This window comes from Mixophyes fleayi, chromosome 3, assembly GCF_038048845.1.
Source record: "Mixophyes fleayi isolate aMixFle1 chromosome 3, aMixFle1.hap1, whole genome shotgun sequence".
Classification (NCBI taxonomy): domain Eukaryota; kingdom Metazoa; phylum Chordata; class Amphibia; order Anura; family Limnodynastidae; genus Mixophyes; species Mixophyes fleayi.
The window spans coordinates 284,105,759-284,122,110 of NC_134404.1; the positions used below are offsets into that span (position 1 = coordinate 284,105,759).

Below are 16,352 nucleotides of genomic sequence, written 5' to 3' on the forward strand. Positions count from 1 at the left end.
AACATTGTAACATGTTGCATGTATACTGTATGACTTTTTTTTCCACTCTTGTACATATTATCCTACTAAATGGGCATGTCAAACATACTAAAAGGAAACACTTGGACTATGAAAATACTTGGGCTGTGGGATCCTCTCCTAAAGTGAATTGCCAGTTGAAAGCATGTTGTGGAATCTTTCTAGGAAAACAAATATTAATATAATCTCTACAACTGCGTAATTGCTACCAAAGTTTCTAAAAAAAATTACCAAGTCAAGTCATTGTTGCTTTAAACGTGTTATTACCCCAAAGTTTAACAGTCGATCCACTAGTCCCAATTAGATCTGTAGACAAATGCAACTTCCCTTTATGTTTAATGTCTAGGTTTCAGATATGTGACTGAGGAAATGCAAAGTATTTTATCAACATAGGATGCCAGCACTGTCACATTATTTTTCTGTTTTAATAGTATTTCAGGATGTAATGTGCAGGGTCTGGCATCACTGATTGGCTGTGAGTAGAGCACTCCAGTGACATCACCAGACTGTGCATGTTCCTATCAATGACCAGAAGTAATGTGGTGTCAGATACCTAGGGACATATCCTCCTCTACCTGTTGCTGTACAGGAGGGTAAGAAGTGGGAATGAATTGTCGAGGGACTGAGAGAATGAATTAGAGAGGGTGGGTGGTGGAAGGGAAGAATTCAATTACATGGGAGGGAGGTTGCAATGAATAGAGAGGGGGGAGACTGGTGTGTGCTATTGGTGGTAAATAAATTACAAGATATGGTGGTAAGAGAAAATGAATTGAGAATGACATTCAGTTGCAAACATTATTTACTTTTTTGGCAGCTCCCAAAAAAAATTACCAGCCTAACATAACTGGGGGCTACCGCCAAGAAATGTCATGAAAGTCTGATCTATATTTTTTAACCATTTCTATCCAAAAGACTCTCACCACTAACACCCACAAGCTGTCTCATATATGCTGCCTAATGTAATTTTCTGCTTTTAATGGTTCTGTTTCTCTCTGTTCCTCTAACAGTGTCTGTTAGTTCTTACTTGTCAAAGTTTCTGCACCCTTGGAAAACATTATGAGTGCTCTGTGTATACCATCTTTGCCAATGACACTCAATTTGTTCTGGAAAGTTATGCTCTATGACAATTTTCCACTTTAGGTCCATACATCTCAAATAGGATGATGACCTGTGAGGAGACTATTACTTCTGTACAGTATCATCATCATCATCATCATCAGTTATTTATATAGCGCCAACATATTCATATACATACAGTAGCTGGCATAACTACTGTATACGTGCCCTGTAACTTGCAGACATAGGTCATGCACACATAGACTCACCACATCTTTCATTTCTGTAGGTGGCACATAGTATTGTATAAGTTCCTTGCAACTTGCAGGCAGAGTCCATGCTCACATGTTGTCATTATTATATCTGTGGTGGCATCTCTGCAACTTCCAGAGCCAAACAATGGCACAAATACCAACATACAACCAGAGGCCATGATCACATGCTGCCACCACCTGTATAAGTTCCATTATTACTGTAGTTGTTCCAAATCCTGTATGTTACCATGCAACTTGCAGACACAGGCAATTATCACATAATGTCAGAACAAATATTACTCTGACTAGTACTGTAGCTAGGGCAGGTACTAGATCTGTACAATGCAGCCTGCAGATGGGCCATATCTACATACCCTCAGCAGAGGAATTGCTTATACTTAATCTGTACAGTGCAACTTGCTGAGAAGCAGACCATTCTTCCAAAGTCTCATCAGAGGTAGTATGAGTGGCACTATTATAGCTGGCACAAAAATTGGACATCTGGCCTACAACTTGTAGACACATATCATGCTTATATAGTTTAATCACTGGTATTATCCCCATTATTCATGTGAATGGGAAACATGCTGTATCTATCCCCTTTTGCAACTTGTAGACACAGGCCATGCTCACATATTGTATCACAAGTATTTCTGTAGTTGGCACGAATTGCAGGCAGAGAGAGGCCTTGCTTCACTTTTCACACTTGCCATAAACTCTTATTGCTGGCTATCTTTGTTATGTACACTCTATATTCATTTTTTTTCATGGACGCTAATAGTCATCTTTGCACAGGTATTTTACTCATTTTCTTTGGCACATATGACTTCTGTTCCTGGCACAGGCTACCGTTGTGTGTGTGGCACAGCTAAGGATCTCCATAACAACACCAGCCTCACTTTTCAAACTAGATTTCTGTCTCTCTCACTGACAAATGCAGATTTTTCCCATTCACTCAGCCTCTCTCACATGCCTGTCTGTCTCTTTAGCTGGCTCACAACAACATCCTGACACTACCGGGCGCTCTCTCTGCTCTGTCACACATATGTGCAACCCCGCCAGCAACACGTCATGTCCCGTTCCCAGGTCACCGGGTGTATTTACCTTGTACACATCCCCGTAGGTGCCACTGCCAATCCTCTGGATGAGCTCGAAATCCTCCTGCGGATTCCTACGGGACAGGTCGCAGCCCGTGCTCATGATGACCGATCGGGGGGCCCCCCGACCCCACTCGCGTTCACAACCTGGGACAGGGCACCAGGTCTCCGCTCACACGCACACCAGCTTTGGTCTCGGACCCCTTTCACACCCGCAGACGTAGATACGTACAGGATCCAGGAGAATAGAAGCCCCGTTGATCCCACAACATGGCTCCCGAGACGGGCCTGTGCGCAGGCGCAGTGCGGGGGCAGAGGCCTGTGCCAGGGGTGGGGAGAGGAAGACGGAGAGGGGGTAGTATAGGGCATGGGGTATAGTGCGCACGGTGCAGGGTGATAATGTTGGGCTGACAATGCGACCTGCATACTCGAGGATGTTTATAATACTCAGGAAAAACTGTACTTGGCAATGAGAGCAGAGGTAACACATGATTAGCAGCCAGGAGAGAGTATATTATCACTATAAGGCAAGGTGGGCACAGGATGAGAAAACGGGCTATATCTACCAGAGCAGCAGACAGAGAGAGTGATTTGCTAGAGGGTGTATAGTTGCTGACAAGTTAAATTCATATATTTTATTATAGTGAGTATGCAGATAGCCAGATCTATTTTATCTATATTGGTGTCTGTACGTGTATATCTGTCATAATTGAGGAAAATAAACAGGGGTGATAAATCTTTCAAAATAATGATATTCTCAGAGCAGTGTTGAATTAGAATTTGTCATAATAGGACTAGGAGCCCATGCTGCGCGTGACTTTCTGTTTTAAATGCAAGTGCAAATGCATATAAAAAAGAAATCCATTATATTCTCTTGGCATTACTTATCAAGCATCATATTCTTTTTTTTTTTTGACGGTTTTGTGTTTATACATGTATTATTGTTTGGGTCCTAATTGCTCCATTAAAGCAAGTCATCACATTTGAAAATGTCCATTGATCTCTATGAGAATGTATTGTGTACATACCCACTAGCAGGGGTGGGCAAACCTGTCCTCAAGGGCCATATCCAGTTCATGTTTTTAGGATTTCTTTAATCATGTACAGCTGAGTTAATCTATTTGGCTGGGTCAGTAATTATCCCACCTGTTTCTACAGACAGAAATCCTAAAAACATGAACTGGATATGGCCCTTGAGGACAGGTTTGCCCACCCCTGACCTATTGAATACGGACAATAGGACCCCAATATACTGTCCCACACTGGCACACAAGGCTTCTAGCTACCTCAGGCTAACAAGGCCCCCATCAGCAAACAAAGGGTTAACTCTTCACACCTCCAGAGTGTTACACAAATGTAAATGCAAGCACACACTAAGCTTGTTAATCAAATGTATCAACAAATCACACACTGCCATTCAATGGATTAACTTGAACAAGCTTTTTCTTCTTAACAGGCCAATGGATTCATTAGAGTATCAAGGACGCAACATGTTAAATTATAGATTTAATATACAAAAGTACAGGGCATTCAGATATAAAAAATAAGTAATAATAGATTGACGTAACATACACAAGCAAAACAGTTTAAAATAAAAAGGATTAGATTCAGAGTATAACTTACATTGAAGTGGTATATTCTGGCCAAGGGAAATTGGCTTGGAAGATGGACAGCTTATCAATGTGAATTGATTTCCCAAAGTCTGACAATTTGTTGTAACTGGTCTCAGTTTCTTAAAGACACTTCCAAAACTCTTTCTACCCCCAGGGGGTTGTGGCCTGTGACACTTCTTTAATTACCATTTTCATGTTGCCTGATTTACTAACCAATTCTACTATGTGACCTAACTTTTCTGTGGAGAGTCACACAGATCCAATTTTATCATTAATAAATCCTCTATGAACAGGTCCATCTTTTGATATCAAACACGCCCAGATACAGTGTAATCGTAGAGCTTATACTCATTTCCTTAACTTCTCTGTGGGGCAGAATTCTGAATTTGACATATGAGTGGCCCTTCATGCTGCTATGGAGGAATATGTGGTTGATCACTACTTTTTTAAGTGGCATATTTTAAAACTGAATTCTATTTGTCTATATAAAGTATAGCTAAGTTAGCAGATGGGCTCTGTGATCCAGACACCATGCTGAGCAGTCCCTAAAAGTCTATTCAGGTGCCAAACTCCACCCCAGGCCAGGCTATATCTCACAGCAAGAGCTCTTTGAAGCTGCCACAGGTGACACTCCTATCTTCTCACACTGGAATGTGCAAAGGCATCAAATCAGACTTTCTGTCTTCACATTTTACACTTTAATAGCTCAATTTATCAATGCATTCATTTGATATAACATATTTACACTGCAGTTATGATTTTACACACCGACTGCCATGCAAAGACATTGGCGGTCCATGGAGGCAACCGCATTTAGGGAGGTCTGTAGAAAGGACGGCCTCCCTACTTACTGCCACGAAAGTGGCCATCTTGGATTGCTGGAACACGGAGATTATCGAGCTGCACGCTGCTCCTCTGCTCTGCCTCCTCAACTGGTATCGTTGTATTCTAGTTGTAATATTTAGAGATGATTGTCATACCTTTTAGGCTGTTTACACAATCAGGACTATGGTTTCAGTGTCTTGGGATTGGTGTATTTTCAAAGATTTACCTGGTATAGAGACTTGGTAAATCTTTTTGATTAGTAGTCAGACTCTAGCTCCCAGACTTATCTAAACTTAAAGAAAACCAAATTTCCTTTTTATATTGTATTTAATCTGTATGCATTTTAAAGATGTCTGAGAAAGGGACGTCCAAAAATAAGGGATCCTCTGGTATGTCTGTGCTGCATTATACATGTGCCAAATGTAATGCCAAATTATCTGTTGGACAGCCTAACCAGTATGTTTGCTGCACAGCTTGCGAGGCCGAGCTCCAGGAGCGATGCGCCCTAGCTCACAGTGCAGCAGCTATGGAATAACCGCCGTGGGCTAAATCACTAACAACAGCCATGGTGAAACTCACCCAGGTGAAGATACGGTCCGCAGAGGTACGTGCAGTTTGTGTTTCCGACATTTCTACACAAACCCTAGCGGTCGCAGGCACATCTTCTCAGTCCGAATCAGTTCAGGAAGAGGAACGCCTGCTTACAGTATCCTACAGGGCCAAGAGAATCATAATTCAGACCATTCCTCAGAGGAGGAGGGTGAATTAGACACTGAACTGCAAAAAGATGACTCACTTAGTTCTGTAGATTCTGCTCCTGCCCATAATGTCGATAACCTCATTCTGGGTATCAGACATACTTTGGGTTTTGCTGAATTGGACCCCATGGCCCCATCAGGGTTCTCCTTGTTTAAAAAGACCAAGGCGCAGGTGTCCGTCTTCCCACCGTCCTCTCAGATGATGGAGATGGTATCTGACGCATGGCAGAGGCCAAATAAGCAGTTTATGATTCCGGGCAGATTTAAGTTTCTTTACCCTCTCCCGGCAGAGGACTCCATTAAATGGGAGACCTCCCTTAGAGTTGACACCCCTGTGGCACGTTTGTCTTCCTCTTCGGCTATCCCAACTCAGGAGCGGGTTTCACTTAGGGACCCCACTGATAAGAAGTGTGATCAGACCCTCCGCTCAGCTTATATTGCAGCAGACAGTATGTTTAGACCCACAATGGTGGTTGCCTGGGCTAACAAGGCTATACAGCATTGGGCTGAACTGCTGGTTAAGGGTATTCAAGACAATGTCCCACATACACAAACCCTGTATTTGGCCAAGCATATCCTGGACACTTCAGATTATGTAGAACAGGCAGCCATGGATGCTGTGTCAGTAAATACCAAATTCTCTGCCCTTATTATCGCAGCTCGTCATACCTTATGGTTACAATCTTAAACAGCGGACACTGATTCAATGCCAGATTTAGAGGGTTGACTTTTTGAAGGGGTTACCCTGTTTGGGTCAGAATTAGAAAAAGTAATTCAGGTGGCCACAGGAGGAAAGAGCAGTGCTTTACCCATGGGCTCCAATAGATGATTTCGGTGCTTTCGTTCCTTTGACCGAGGTACTCCGTCCAGAGGCCAATCCTCTGCCCCCAGGGGAGAGTATAGCAGAGGTGGGGGCGCCGTAAGGCGAGGAACCTCGAGACCGGGTGCCAAGCCAGCTGTGTGACAGTCTTTTCCAGGGCCAGTGGTGGACATCCACCACAGACATTTGGACACGAGGAATTGTGTCCCGGGGCTTCTTCACCACAGCAACCCCCCTTTGTCGCCTCAGGCGAAGAGCACTTCAGAAGGCAATCCAGAATTTGCTAGCAGCCGGGGTTATTGTTCCCGTTCCAATGTAGGAGAGAGGTAAGGGATTTTACCCCAGCCTCTTCCTAGTGCCAAAACAGGACGGATCATTACGTCTAACTTAAATCGGCAGTCTCTCAACAAGCAGGTAAACCTCAGAAGTTCCAGATGGAGTCCCTTCGGACTGTCATCACTGGAATGGAACAGGGAGAGTTCCTGGCCTCCATAGACGTCAAGGATGCCTACCTACATGTTCCTATGTGTAGGGGACACCATTGTCTCCTCCACTTCGCAGTAAGGAACTCCCACTTTCAGTTCAAGGCCCTATCTTTCGGCCTAGTGACAGCCCCCCGAGCGTTCACCAAGATCATGGCGGGCCTCCTCAGAAGGATGATCTTCTTCTGAAGGCACAGTCAGCATCACTTTTAACTCATCTCATCACATCCAGATCACGATGCAGTTTCTGGAAGCACATGGGTGGGTTTGAAATTTACCCAAGTCTTCTCCCATTCCACAACAGCGAATGTGATTCCTGGGTCTCTTGTTCGACATAGTATCTCAGAGAGTATACTTAACAAAAAACAAGATCCTCACTCTCTTGCGCATGACCAGGACCCTTCTAAGGCAGAGAGGTCTCTCTCCTCAGTTGCATGAAGCTTCTGGGGACGATGGTGTCAGTGTTCGAGGCGGTGCCGTTCGCACAGTTCCACTGTCGCCCACTTCAAAGGGAGATCCTTCAGAAATGGTCAGGTTCTCATGTGCAGTTAGACAGGCAGATCATATGCCTGTCCAATCTCACTCGACTTTCCCTCGTCTGGTGAATAGCCAAATCCAAATCTGGAGAAGGATCAGTCTCTGCGAGCCTAGACATGGACCTTAGTCACGACAGACGCAAGTCTGTTAGTCTGGGGAAGGGTGACAGGGTCCCGGAGATTCCAGGGTCTCTGGTCCCCCCAGGAGGCCACTCTCCCAATCAACGTCCTAGAACTCAGAGTGGTGTACAGGACGCTGACTCAGGCACAGAGTTTCCTATCAACGAAGCCTCTCCTAGTTCAGTCGGACAATGCCACGGCCGTGGCTTATCTAAATCACCAGGGGGGAACCCACAGTGTAGGGGCCATGCGGGAGACGGCCAGAATCATGGTATGGGTGGAGTGTCATGTTCCCAACATATCAGCAATTTACATTTCGGGCGTGGAAAATTGGGAAGACAATTTCCTCAGCAGGCAGAGGGTCCACCCAGGCGATTGGTCCCTTAACAAACAGGTCTTTGCTCTTCTTGTGGACCACTGAGGCATGCCAGAGACCGATCTCATGGCATCCAGGCTAAATTGTCAGCGTCCCCGATACAGCTCAAAGACTCGGGCCCCTAAAGCAAAATACATAGATGCCATGACAGTCCCATGGCACTTTCACCTAGTTTAACTCTTCCCGCCAGTACCCATACTCTCGCTAAAAATAGTTAAAAAAAGAACGGGTGCCTGTAATTCTAGTAGCCCCTCATTGGCCATGCAGGGCATGGTTTTCAGACAGTCTGAAACTGGCGGCAGCACCCTCCTTCCATCTGCAAATGCAACCAGATCTTCTCTCTCAGGGCCCTCTTCTCTGCCATTCTTTGGATCTTTTAGCTTTGCCGGCGTGGCTGTTGAAACCCTAATTCTCAAGGCCAGGGATTTTTTACAAGAAGTCATTGGTACCCGAATTAGGGCCAGGAAGGCGTCCTCCTCTACCATATACCATCTAGTCTGGAAAGCACATATTCTTTGGTGTGAGGCCCACTGCCGACAAACATCCAGGTTTAGACTCCCTCGGCTACTGGCCTTCCTGCAGCCCGGCCTCGATAAGGGGCTCCGCCTGGGGTCCCTTAAGGTTCAGCTCACAGCGCTTTCCATTTATTTTCAACACAGACTGGCAACATTCAGGGATGTTCAGACCTTCTTGAAGGGGGTTCTTCATGTGCAGCCCCCCTTCATTTCACCCAGTGGAGCCTTGGAATCTCAATTTGGTGCTTAATGCGCTTACCCAGACTCCAGTTGAACTTCTGGAGGCAGTTGATTTACGTCATGTCACTTGGAAGACGGTCTTTCTCGTCAGATCACAGAGTCTTCGAATTAGCAGTGCTCTGCTGCAATTCTCCTTTCTTAATTTTCCACGAGGATAGAGCAGTCCTGCGCACCAAGCCTTCTTTTGTTCCGAAGGTGGTGTCCAGGTTCCACTTAAATCAGGAGATTGTGGTCCCGACTCTCCAGCCGTTGCCCTCTTCTTGTAGTGACGAGTTTCTGTTGCTGGACGTGGTTCAGGCTCTTTGTTTTTATGTGGACCGCACAGCCTTTGTCCGCGGAACAAGGGACCTTTTTGTTCTTTACAATTCGCAGAAGTGAGGTTGGTCGACTTCTAAGCAGTTTCTTGCCTGCTGGATAAGGTCCACTATTTCTCTGGCTTCCACTATGTCTGGGCGTCTCAGCCCATCCCAGTATCATTGAAGGCTCATTCTACCAGAGCTGTCGGCGCATCTTGGGCGGCCCATCATGGGGTTTCAGCGGAGCAGCTATGCAGAGCGGCAACATGGTCATCTGTCCAAACCTTTTCAAAATTCTACAGGTTTGCAGGGCTTTGCATCTGGGGATACAAGTTTTGAATGCAGACTGTTGCGTGCAGCCGTTCAAGAGCATTCCCTCCCTTAGAGGCCGCTTTGGTATATCCCGAATGTCTTGCAGTGTTCCCAATGGTAGGAAAGAGAAAAGAAGATTTTTACTCACCGTAAAAATCTATTTCTCTTACTCCTTTGCCGGACACTGCGCACCCTCCCTTGCTCTGCAAATAATTCTGTTGTGTGAATTTTATTACTTTATTTTTTTTTATCAGCCCCATAGGGCTCTTCTTCCTCATACGCTTGGTTAGACAACACTGAGGCTACAGGAGAGAACTGTCATAGTAGTGTTACGAGCCGCCGCGGCTCGTCTCCTGGTCCTGCTTGCGTCCCGGCCGTCACCTTGACGACCGGGACGTCACTTCCGCTTCCTGGTCGGCCGTTGCCAAGGCAACGGTCCAACGCTGATAATATAGCTCTGTGTCCCGGCGGTACTAGTGGCCGGGCGCATGCGCGTAATTTAACACAGCCTGTGGGCTGATTAATACAATTATCATGGGGGCTGTGTGAGACTCAGAGCTGGGCTCTGATTGGTGGCTCGTGGTATTTAGGGCAGTGAGGTCTGCAGCCTCACTGCCGGTTATAGCGTTCTGTCCTCAGTTCTGCTGCCTGCTTCTGCTATCCATTTTGGTTCCTGCTACCTTGGATTTGACTACCCGTGTTTTGACCCCTGCTTGTTATTGGACCTGTGACCCTTCTCTTCTGACCTTGACCTTTTGCCTGGAATTCGGATTTTGCTTCTCTGCCTGTGAGTTTGACCCTTCGCTTGCCCTTGGATATTGCATCTGTGCCTGTGACCTTTTGACCTAGGATTCTTCTCATACTACTGTCCACCAATCCCTCCCCTCCTGGGAACTCCTTTAAGTCAGTATACGTTTCTCGACCCTCGGTCGGCCCGCAGCCCAGTCTGTCCCCACCACTAGGGGCTCCAGCGAACACCTGGCCTTCTGAGTAGTTCCCGAGTTTCACTGTACTGACTTGGGAGTTCCTAACAAGTAGGGGAGAAAAAAAAACAAGTCTAAGTGCCTAAACTCCTAGTCCCACCTACTATACCCCCAATGTCTCGCAGTGTCCCCCAATGGAGTAAGAGAAATCGATTTTACAGTGAGTAAAAATTTTCTTTTTTGCTAAAAGTTTTTTTTGTTTTATTTTTAAAAAAGACTAAAGAAGACAGCCAGACTGGGTTCCAGCATGACCTGCATTTCAACTCTTCTACCCATGGAAATAAACCAACATTCATGCCTTTTTTTATGTAATAAAAAGTTCTTTAATTGTGTATTTCAGTTAAATTTGTTTTACGTGTGTAAATGGTTTTTTTAAAAAAAATAAAAATATATATATATTTTTTTTTAATAATCATTCTCCTATACCTCTCTTCTGCTTTGGCCACTGTTGAGCAGCCTCTACTCCTGCACTTCACTTCATTGTCCTTGGTGACACATTTAGGTCCTGGTTCACTTCCTAACTATCTTAGGTATCCTTTATAGTTTAGACCTCTGACACATACACCCCTAAACTCCCACTATACATTTGGGGTCCAACAATGCTTTGTTTACAGCCTATTTGGTTTGTTATTATTTAACCCCTCTATCTTATTCCACTATTTAGCTCATTTGCCCTCTACTACCACCTGTTAGATGAGGCCAGGTCAATCTATATATATCTTCCCCTGACCTTTCACCTTATGCACTATGTTGTGTCCACAAATGTATTTGTGCTCTGTCAACATGGATGTCCCTATGCAACCTAAACCAGCACATGTCCAAACCCAAACTAATTATTTATTCTCCTTTAGACGGTTTTGCCTAAGAAATCACTTTGTTCCAAGTGACCGTAGCCTTTAGAACAATATTTGCATGTAATCCACCGTCATAACTGTCCCAATCTCCATTTGGCCTCTTACACGTAGAATGTAAGCGCTCTAATGAGCAGGCTCCTTAATGGCTTTTGTTTCCATTTCTGCATTAATTGGGTCTACCTTGTATGTCCCTGTTTAATGTCTGAACTGTTTCCCCTACTGTATAGTGCTGTGAAGCACTATAGTGCTTTTGGGTTTTGATTTTTAATAATAATAAGTAATAAAGAAACTAAGGAAATGTTGGGGTTCAAAAGTTCCAACAGGAAGCAAAAAAGAGCAGGAGTAATTGACCTGTACATCATCTGTTAAATACTCCACACAGCTCAATTTAAATTAAATTTGATATAGGTGTCTGTAATTGAGAATAGCGGTATACACTTCTCATAGATCCGTCACGTCCCCCCGTCCCCCCACTGTAGCTGGGACCCGAGGTATGAATGACAAGCCGACATTTTGCAGAAAAGTATGCAAAAGATCTGCAAGTGACATGAGCCCGCCCACACGTGCTCACCTAACCAATCAGAGAGCAGAATATTTTGAGTAGATTTTGCAGAGAAAACATATAGGAAAGCACCTTTGCAAGGAGAGAGTTGAGGATCCTTGGCGAGGGCATGGACAGTATGCCCGCCTCCAGACACATTTCTAACTAAATTAAGCTGCAGGCATGCCACTTTATATGGCGAGCCCCAGCTTTTGGCAGAGCTAAGACAGGAGATAATTAGATGTTGGTTCTTTATTAACGGGATAATATACTGTAATACAAACACTTGTTTTACTTTTATGAATAATTTCAAAGGACATGCCTTACTCCAAATATAAATCTGTCTCCATATTAAAAATGTAATTCCCTCTCCAATGCAACATGCTTTTGACCATGTGACATAAATATTTTTAATTAAATTGACTTCCCTTACTGATTGAGGCCAAAACTCCAGACCAATAAGGCATGTTCCGGATTCAAACTCATGACTCCAGTGTTTGGAGGCAGAAGTGCTAACCTGTCACTATTTACATTATATATTTATTTATCCAGAAAAGTACAATATTAATGTATAACTTATATTTACTTTTTCAGTACAACTTCTCACCTAAGCCAAATCCAAGATTTGCACAGGCCATCTAAAAGTGTTGCGTGTCTCAAATTTTGAAGATTTGGGGTAGAAAACACTCCATTATTTCTGTTGCTAAATGCATGTTTCACAATGTCTGCTCACATTATTATCTGACTACATGTATATAACTGAAACAGGGAGAACATTTTACAAGAAAATAATGAGTTATTATTTTATAATAAATAAATCTATAATATAAATGTCTAGTGGCGTGTGTTAGACTGTCTGTGTGTGTGTGGAAAAAATAAAACCAAGCTGCAGCGCCACCTGCTGGGCGGAGTTATACACTGACCTACTAAATTCTTAGTGTGTGTGGGAAAAAAAATTCAGAAAGGGCTGAAATTTGGTATACTAAGATGTTTTTAATTTGTTAATTGTTAAAAGTGTTTATAAAGATTTAAAAAATATATATATATATTTCTTGAAGGAGAAGTGACAGTTGGGAGTGGTTGGTGGTTGTCGGGGGTGACAGTGGGGAGTGGTTGGTGGTTGAGGCCTGGGCTATGGCTCAAATGCATGACAAGAACCTTTTTAACACCTTAAGTAGCTTGATTTGACTAGAATGCATGAGTATCATGCACGGGTTAACTTGTAATATATATTATCCAACAGGCCGTCAGAGGCGTGAGAAGGTGATGGAAGAGGCTGATGAGGATGTGGTGGAGGCAACGGTGGTGGTGCCTGAGGAAGAGGATGTGGTGGTGGTGGCAGCGGGGGTGATGCCTGAGGAGGAGGAGGTGCTGGAGGCAGCGGGGGGTGATGTCTGAGGAGGAGGTGGTGGAGGCACACATGGCCAATTAAACTAGACATACTTATAAATGTCACATGTTTCCAACACGATGGTCCTACTAAGTTTTGTTTTAAATACACCTCCCCCTTCCCTGGCCACTACAGAAATGTGTACATATATATATATATATATACACCGTATATACTCGAGTATAAGTCGACCCGAATATAAGCCGAGGCACCTAATTTTACCACAAAAAACTGGGAAAACTTATTGACTCGAGTATAAGCCTACGGTGGGAAATGCAGCAGCTACTGGTAAATTTTCTTACTTTACTTTACTTTTATACGTTCAGCTGAGACCCCATGCTTCCACTACAGTGGAAGCACATTCATTAGAAGCAGCGGGATTGGGGGTTAAGGTGATGGGCAAGGAAATGGATAATACACTGGATAAATGCAGTGCTATACAGTAAAACAGTGTGTGAAAACAAACAAGTAATACTGCTACTGAAATAGTAATTGGATGTGCCGAAAAACAGATGGATCTGTAGTAGTTGTGTCTGCAAGGTAGGCGTTATAGGTGCACAGTGGAATAGTGTTCAAAGTGGAATAATGTTCAAAAGGTAGTGACTTCCAGTCTTGCAGGTGTGGCGATATTGTGCTATTACCTTTAGATGGTAGTAAATGCACTTAAGCTACCATCATGCAGGATGCCTTGGATGCTGTGAAGGGTCCCGTAGAGGCTGTGTGCGGTGTGAACCGGTCTGCCCGTGGACGACTGCTGATGATGTGGTCAGGCGGGCGCTGGTGTTCCAGTCAGGCTGCGTGGTTGGACGCCGGGCAATGTGTGACCTCCCTGCTGCCTGTTTCCGATGAGCGCTGCTGGCCGCGCATGCGCGGTATGTGAAATTCGGGGATATAGAGTAAAAAAGTGTGGTCCTGGAGCATCACTCGAGTATAAGTCGAGGGGGGGCTTTTTCAGCACAAAAAATGTGCTGAAAAACTCGGCTTATACTCGAGTATATACGGTATATATATATATATATATATATATATATATATATATATATGTACAAATCTGCAACCAAAAAGCCTTCGGCCTCTTGCTAGAAATGTATTCTGCATCCCATTAGACATTGCTGTAATGTGAAAGTTATGCAACAGTACACGTCTCTGCTAACTCCTGTGTGTTTTTAAAATTTGGTAGACATATGTAAAAAACTTTTTCTTTTACAGCTCCTGAATACACCTCAATAAGGGCTCGAGACCCCCTTATTTGGCGGAAATATTCGCCAGAATGAGGCGACACGCCAGCAAAATATATAAAAAAAAAAACAGGATGATTTAAAATTATTAGAGGACCTTTATGGTTAACTTTTTTTTTTTAACAATTAGACAAATGTTTTTGGTTTTCAAAATCTTCTAATTAATATAATATAATCCAACAGATTCATTTGTGTGTGTCTTTAATAATATATTACAATTGCACAACATGTGAGTATTAGGACAATAAAGAATGGAGATTTCAATAATAACATTTAAGGTAGATTGTTTCATTACTACTACATCATCATTTCCACATTTATATAGCACCACTAATTCTGCCTCAATGAACAGAGAATGCAATCTGTCCCAAAAGAGCTTACAATGTAAAAGCTATAACACAGAGAGACTCAGGTCAATTTGTTAGCAGCAAATTAAGCTACTAGTATGTATTTGGATTTGGCAAGGAAAGCCACAGTAACATGGGGAGAACACTAACTCCACGCAGATAAGCAATAGGCAGGAATCAAACTCATGACACCAGCACTGAAAGAGGTGCTATAGAATAAGCCACGATGCAGACCTATTGTTGGCTGCAGTTTTTTTCTTTAGAAGACGGGGATATAACATACAAGCAGGAGATGATGATGATAAAAAGGTTGCCAGTTGCTATTTACAAGGCCCTCGCCAACTTCACTGCTCCCTACATCTCTAACCTTATCTCTATTCACACTCCCTCCCGCCCTTTGCAATCGTCCAATGATCGTCGCCTCTCTTCCCCTCTGATTACCTCCTCTCACGCACGTATCCAAGACTTCTCCCGCGCCGCTCCCCTCCATTGGAACAAGCTCCCCCGCTCCATCTGAACTTCCCCTAATCTGTCCTCTTTCAAACGAACATTAAAAACCCACCTTTTCCTTAAAGCCTTCCAGTCTCATGCCTAAACTCCCACCTGTTGGCTACCTCTCTTTCTCATCCCTTCTTCCCTTCTCCCCCTTCCTCGACTCCGTCTCCGTTTCTCCCATCTCATCCATGTGTCTGTCTGTCTTCCCCTCCCTTTAGATTGTTCGCTCCTTTGAGCAGGGCTCTCCTACCTCCTGTTTCCATCACTTTTAACTGCGCTCTCCAGCTACTCTGCTCACCTCCTCTCGGTCCCTCTGCCCTCTGTCTCCTCTCGCTTCTCTCTGCTCCCCTCAGTGACTCTCAACCTGTCATCTGTGCCCACCCTCTTGGGCCATAGTTACCTGCCTATACTCACTTTTCCCCTCCCTCCCTCTCTTTCATGCTGTGCCTGAGCCCCCAGAGTTATAGTGCTTACTGTTACTTGTACTGTGCTGTTTCACCTTGTACTGTGCCATTGTTTGTCCCTGTACGGCGCTACGGATACTTTGTGGCGCCCTATAAATAAAAATTAATAATAAAATAATAATTTGCAATTCACAAAAAAGAACCTGTGCCCTCAGCCACCAACCCCCTCCAAAAGGTAGGCCATTCGTAGTAATATTATACACATAAGGTGCCGTGGGGGCCTGAATCATTAAGGAAGGTACATACCAAATGCTAAGCCAAATTATCACCTTTCTAAAACTGTCTGGCATTGAAGGGGGAGGTAAATGTTAAATATGAGGTCAGCTTAAAATTTGAAAAAGAACATAGCGTACATGAACTTAGAATGTTAGAGTAAACCCATGCAAACATGCAAGAGAACATACAAACTCCACAGAGATAAGTCCATGGTTGGAATTTGAACTCATGACCCTAGTGCTGTAAGGCAGAAGTGCGAGTGACTAAACCACCGTGCTGCGCCACTGTGGTCTGCATTGATTTGTGGTAAAGCTGAGTATATAACATAACATACAAGCCGTAGATGCTGAAAAAACAAGGCTTCAAAACAATGTTGCATTTTACTCCAAGAAGCCTCTCCCCTCAAAATCAATTCCCCCCCTCCAAGTGTTAGGGCATTCATAGTAATTGATGGCAGCATGCTCGCAATATGTGTTCTGTGGGACAGATTCATTTTGGTAATAAAA

At 44.0% G+C, this 16,352-nt stretch overlaps 1 protein-coding gene across 5 annotated transcripts in view; it reads right to left on the reverse strand.

Annotated features, from left to right (window-relative positions):
* The window catches only part of MAP4K3 (mitogen-activated protein kinase kinase kinase kinase 3), a 207,305-nt gene extending 204,593 nt beyond the window's left edge, over positions 1 to 2,712 (reverse strand). For all 5 annotated transcript variants that reach the window (XM_075203721.1, XM_075203720.1, XM_075203719.1 and 2 more), the window contains exon 1: positions 2,433 to 2,712. In XM_075203721.1, the coding sequence (XP_075059822.1) occupies positions 2,433 to 2,528 (96 nt within the window). In that variant the 5' untranslated portion in view covers positions 2,529 to 2,712. The remainder of the gene's footprint in view (positions 1 to 2,432) is intronic.
* Positions 2,713 to 16,352: the final 13,640 nt, after the last annotated feature.